This window comes from Salmo salar, chromosome ssa08 (assembly GCF_905237065.1).
Source record: "Salmo salar chromosome ssa08, Ssal_v3.1, whole genome shotgun sequence".
NCBI classification, from domain to species: domain Eukaryota; kingdom Metazoa; phylum Chordata; class Actinopteri; order Salmoniformes; family Salmonidae; genus Salmo; species Salmo salar.
In genome coordinates, this window is record NC_059449.1 from 18,118,204 (window position 1) to 18,124,253 (window position 6,050).

The 6,050-nt window shown below is 42.1% G+C and overlaps 1 protein-coding gene across 3 annotated transcripts; it reads left to right on the forward strand.

Annotated features, from left to right (window-relative positions):
- Positions 1 to 2,188: 2,188 nt before the first annotated feature.
- On the forward strand, positions 2,189 to 5,438 carry LOC106610422 (C-type lectin domain family 4 member M-like). 3 transcript variants are annotated; one of them, XM_045722904.1, is made up of 6 exons: positions 2,189 to 2,417; positions 3,622 to 3,720; positions 3,830 to 4,075; positions 4,177 to 4,319; positions 4,434 to 4,534; positions 4,851 to 5,438. In XM_045722904.1, the coding sequence occupies exons 1-6, from the start codon at positions 2,276 to 2,278 to the stop codon at positions 5,002 to 5,004; spliced, it is 885 nt and encodes a 294-aa protein (XP_045578860.1). In that variant the 5' UTR covers positions 2,189 to 2,275; the 3' UTR covers positions 5,005 to 5,438. The 3 variants fall into 3 exon arrangements, with proteins under 3 accessions (XP_045578860.1, XP_045578861.1, XP_045578862.1); XM_045722906.1 differs by lacking the exon at positions 2,189 to 2,417 and adding an exon at positions 3,210 to 3,447; XM_045722905.1 differs by lacking the exons at positions 2,189 to 2,417; positions 3,622 to 3,720 and adding an exon at positions 3,208 to 3,576.
- The last annotated feature ends 612 nt before the right edge of the window (positions 5,439 to 6,050 follow it).

The following is a 6,050-nucleotide window of genomic DNA, read 5'->3' on the forward strand; positions in this document are numbered from 1 at the left end:
GCTACTGTTCTCCCTCCCTCCCATCTCACTCTGACCTCACAGATACAGGAAACTACTAACCCTGCTACTGCTCTCCCTCCCATCTCACTCTGACCTCACAGATACAGGAAACTACTAACCCTGCTACTGCTCTCCCTCCCATCTCACTCTGACCTCACAGACACAGGAAACTACTAACCCTGCTACTGTTCTCCCTCCCATCTCACTCTGACCTCACAGATACAGGAAACTACTAACCCTACTACTGTTCTCCCTCCCATCTCACTCTGACCTCACAGACACAGAAACTACTAACCCTGCTACTGTTCTCCCTCCCTCCCATCTCACTCTGACCTCACAGATACAGGAAACTACTAACCCTGCTACTGTTCTCCCTCCCATCTCACTCTGACCTCACAGATACAGGAAACTACTAACCCTGCTACTGTTCTCCCTCCCTCCCATCTCACTCTGACCTCACAGATACAGGAAACTACTAACCCTGCTACTGCTCTCCCTCCCATCTCACTCTGACCTCACAGATACAGGAAACTACTAACCCTGCTACTGCTCTCCCTCCCATCTCACTCTGACCTCACAGATACAGGAAACTACTAACCCTACTACTGTTCTCCCTCCCATCTCACTCTGACCTCACAGACACAGGAAACGAATAACCCTGCTACTGTTCTCCCTCCCATCTCACTCTGACCTCACAGATACAGGAAACGAATAACCCTGCTACTGTTCTCCCTCCCATCTCACTCTGACCTCACAGATACAGAAACTACTAACCCTGCTACTGTTCTCCCTCCCTCCCATCTCACTCTGACCTCACAGATACAGGAAACTACTAACCCTGCTACTGTTCTCCCTCCCATCTCACTCTGACCTCACAGATACAGAAACTACTAACCCTGCTACTGTTCTCCCTCCCTCCCATCTCACTCTGACCTCACAGATACAGGAAACTACTAACCCTGCTACTGTTCTCCCTCCCATCTCACTCTGACCTCACAGATACAGGAAACTACTAACCCTGCTACTGCTCTCCCTCCCATCTCACTCTGACCTCACAGATACAGGAAACTACTAACCCTGCTACTGCTCTCCCTCCCATCTCAGCCTGACAGCCACAGTTTCCTCATCTCTCTCTGGTTGGACAGCATACTTGTTACTCTTTGGCCTCAAGTTCATTTCAAAGCCATGTCTTAGTGTTACTTTTGTGGAAAACTATGTCTAATGATTACTTTGAAAGTCAACAATAGGTTTTTCTATATGTCCTGCAAACATTTCTGAAAACCTGTTTTTGCTTTGTCATTATGGGGTATTGTGTGTAGATGGGGGGAAAAACTGTGTAATCAATTTAACAAAATGTGAAAAGGTGAAGGGGTCTGAATTCTTTCCGAATGCACTGTACAGTAAATGGTATTTGGTGGCCAGTCAAACTCTGGGGGGAAGTTTCCCCTAGGTATAGACCTATGATCAGCAATCCCTCCCCCAATCCTATCCTTAACCATTTGTGGTGGAAATACAAAACTGACCTAAGATCATTATCTAGGGACAACTTCCCCCTACACCACCGGTCACAGAGTGAGATCCATAATGTGTTCTCCATTTGAAGGCTGGTGGTGCTGTAAACTCAGTCAGGATATAAGTAGTCTATATGTCAATTAAGAGGATACCAATTTATTTTAGCAGATACAATATTGGGACCCTGTGAATTCACACTTACATCATATAGCATGATAGAGTCATATCCTGTATTATATTATCAAACTAAGGCTGGTGGGAGTCATATCATGTATTATATTATCAAACTAAGACTGGTGGGAGTCATATCATGTATTATATTATCACACTAAGACTGGTGGGAGTCATATCATGTATTATATTATCACACTAAGACTGGTGGGAGTCATATCAAGTAGTATAATATCAAACTAAGGCTGGTGGGAGTCATATCATGTATTATATTATCACCCTAAGACTGGTGGGAGTCATATCATGTATTATATTATCACACTAAGACTGGTGGGAGTCATATCATGTAGTATATTATCAAACTAAGGCTGGTGGGAGTCATATCATGAAGTATATTATAAACTAAGGCTGGTGGGAGTCACATGGTGGCCAGTGTTGTGTTAATTTCACACTTTGGTTGACTGATAAAGAGTTTAACTTCCTAAAGTCACACAGACGCAGGACAGTGGAGGGGGAAGACACAGCTACAAACGTATATTAGAGTTGAAGTAAGGATGTAGAAGTTACTGTATTTGACCACAAGTGTGTTAAGATGTCAGAGGGAGTCTATGAAAACTCAGATGGATTTGAAGACAACAAACCTAATGCAATGAAGAACACAGACATTGATGGCCAATTATATGGCAACGTGGGAGCCTTCAAACCCAGTCCAAGAGTTGGAGTTGTTGCTTCAGGTAAGATTGCATGAACACACACACACACACACACACACACACACACACACACACACACACACACACACACACACACACACACACACACACACACACACACACACACACACACACACAGGGAAGTGAAGTGGATCTTTTCAGTGGTTCAAACAGCTGTCACTCAAAAACTCAACCAATCAGATTCATTAAGAGAGAAGAGCGCTGCGGCCAGTAATGTCGCCATCTCATCCTCTCTAGTTAAGCCTACCCAGCCTCAATATCCATTTAGAGCAGTTTGTAGTGTCAAATCTATTGTATGGACATTATAATGACCCATGTTTGTAGTCCTGGACTTCCTGAACATGTTGATGTATATTTGGGGGTAAACAGAGGGTCCAAATCCGCAGAAAGGTGAAAGGAAGGGGGAGTTCTGGAAACTCCCTGAATTATCTTGGGGCTGTTACATATGATATTTAATATATGTTAACAGATAGCCTTTGTTCTCCACTTCCCCTCTATTTTCTTTATCTTCCTGGTATGATAGTGTCCTGTCCATCATCACAAATAGCAAGTCCCATTCCCTGGACAGGAGGACTGTGTTGAGATATACTCTGGACAAGATGACCATGTAGAGACATGGAATGATTTTTATATTGTTCTGCAGAAAATGGTTTAACAATAACCACTGTAACAACCTCTCACACTCACACATGCACACAAGCATTTTATGCGTTAGCATAGCCACAACTACCCGTGTCATTTTGTTGATACTTCCCTAGAGTTAACACCTACAGCAGTCCCACAGACAGAGACACACAGATGACTCAGAGACAGAGATATCACTAGAAGCAGAGACGTAACGTGTAGAGGGCTTGCAGTTGATGTACGATGCCTCCTGGTGGCCATGTTGGAAGACCACCACATTAATTCTAGAATCAGAGACTTAATGTATAGTAGACCTACATAGAAAGAAAGACCCAGGCATTGTTAAAGATGTCAAAGGTCATCTATGCTGAACCAGATATGAACAAGAAGGTCAAGTTTGACAGAGGTGAGATGGAGGAGAGGATTGTGGATATCTATGTCAGTGCAGACACCCTGAGAGATGGTGAGACCAGCACCAAGAAAGAAGAGACAGTAGACACTGCTCCTATTAATGGACCAGAAGACCAGCAAACAGGTAACACAAACAAAAAACATAAAAGTCTCTTGTATGTGTCCACAGAGCCTGACAGCTCAGGGAAGAGACCCTTCCTAGTTGCTGCAGTGTGTCTGGGGCTGCTGTGTGTTCTACTGGCTGGGATCATAGGCCTGGCTGTCTACTGTGAGTTTGTGTCCACGTTCATTGCTTATCACCTAGTTGTAAGAAATGCAGGTTATTAGGCCTATTTACCTGGTGTTTTACGTAGTAACTATGTGTTTATACTTTGTAGATAACAGAGCCATCAAAGACTCTGAAGATAAAAGGAACACCTTGTTCCAGAGTTTCTCCCTTTATAAAATCAACGCAACTGAAGAGAGAGACCAGTTACAGACCATATACAACAACCTGACTAGAGAGAGAGACCAGTTACAGACCAGATACAACAACCTGACAAAAGAGAGAGACCAGCTACAGACCAGATACAATACCCTGACTACAGAGAAAGGCCATATTCAGGCAAAGCTTTTTGTGATAGGTGAGATATAAACTGTGATGAATTAGAATAATTATATATCAATGGGTTTTTGAGTATAGAGATACAAACTAAGTTTCTCAATGTGTTTTGCTCTTCAACAGAGCAGCATTGTCAGAAGGGATGGAGATACTTTGACTCCAGTTTGTACTTCCTCTCTACTGAGACTAAAACCTGGAAGGAGAGCAGGCAGGACTGTCTGGAGAGAGTTGCAGACCTGGTGATCATAAACAGCAATAAGGAACAGGTGAGAGAGAGAGAGAGAGAGAGAGACTCTCTCTTTTCATCAGTACACTAATATGTTTGCAGTATTTTATAAATATATTAAGAGTGACATAATCTTTATCTTTCGCAACAACAGACATTTCTCTTCAACCTCCACACGAGAGCCTGGATTGGTCTGACTGACTCTGTTACTGAGGGGACCTGGAAGTGGGTGGACGGCACAACACTGACCACAGGGTGAGATATTTGACCATTTTAACTTGTGACATGGAGATACAAAACAACAATGATATATTGCTTCCAATCATGTTTGTCAAAATGTATGTTTCTACTTATGAATGTCATTCAATGAGAACTAGAGATGTATCATAGAAATCAAGTCATATTTTTGTATTAAAATGTCATTATATAAAAAATACATATTGTTAATGGTCCATTCTTGATAACATCTTACAGAGTGTGTCTTTAAACCTGAGAACATAGGACTCTGTGTATAATTGAGGAGGATGTTTTTACCACAGTGTCTGACTGTCTGGTTCTCTGTGTCGTTTAGGTACTGGGGGACAGGACAGCCTGATAATGGTGGTCTGTTCTCTGGGCAGGAGGACTGTGTTGAGATATACTATGGACAAGATGACCCTGTAAAGACATGGAATGATGACAAATGTGGGACAAATCATAACTGGATCTGTGAGAAAGCGGTGTGACAATAACCTACTGTAACAATCTCTCTCTGTCTGTCTCTCTCTCTCTCTCTCTCTCTCTCTCTCTCTCTCTCTCTCTCTCTCTCTCTCTCTCTCTCTCTCTCTCTCTCTCTCGTTGATGGTGGAATACAGTACTGAATGGTTAAGTGATGAATCCACCTAGTGGTTAAAGTGAGAGATGAACTCACCATAGAAGTGAAATAGTCAATGACTTGTCTATGAGCTCTTTTTCAATTTGGCATTACTTGATTCCTCCTCACATTCTCTCTCCCCTCCTTCTCAAAACACATTGGAGAATACAATCCTAGTGGAGTAGGGGCCTTGGACCTTCTCCTCTAACAGGGTTGAAAGGAGGAGAAGAGATAGGAGGAGAGGAATCTAGGAAAGTCTAATTGAGATAGAGGAGGAAGAAGAAAATTAAGAGAATGATGAAGAGATAAAAATAAGACATAATTGTTGTGTTTAGATTTAGAGGAGAGTATGTAGTCATACTGTACTCTGTAAAATTATTCTTCAATATTTTTATTAGAAACATGTTATGTGATTTGCCATAGGCTTATGCTTAATACAAAAAAGTGGGTCCAATTATTAACCTATGTTTATCATTTTAATAATAAGAATAACAAAGTCACAGATTAATAAATAAAGGAAAAATGTTCTTTAACAAGGTCTACCAGCTTCCTGATTGAATGTGATTGGATACTTAAAACAGTGTGACCTGGACACACACAGAGGGCAGAACAGTTCTAAGAGGAAACACACACAAAAAAACTATGCTAATGAAAGATGATAATGACTCAACATTCACTGTACGAGGGACAACGTGTAGGTTACCAATAGCAACACCATGCACCAGTGGACCTGTCTGCTACATACCCACACACTCATCATGGTGTCTATCTGCTGTTGTGTCTCTTCCTGGAGGTTGCTGTCTGTTCAAACCACTGGTTAAGGTGTGAAGTCCTCCCTACATCTATAACACTGTACGTTCTCAGACACAACAGACTGTTAAACTAAAGCAGCTGTTTAACAGGACATACAACATAATA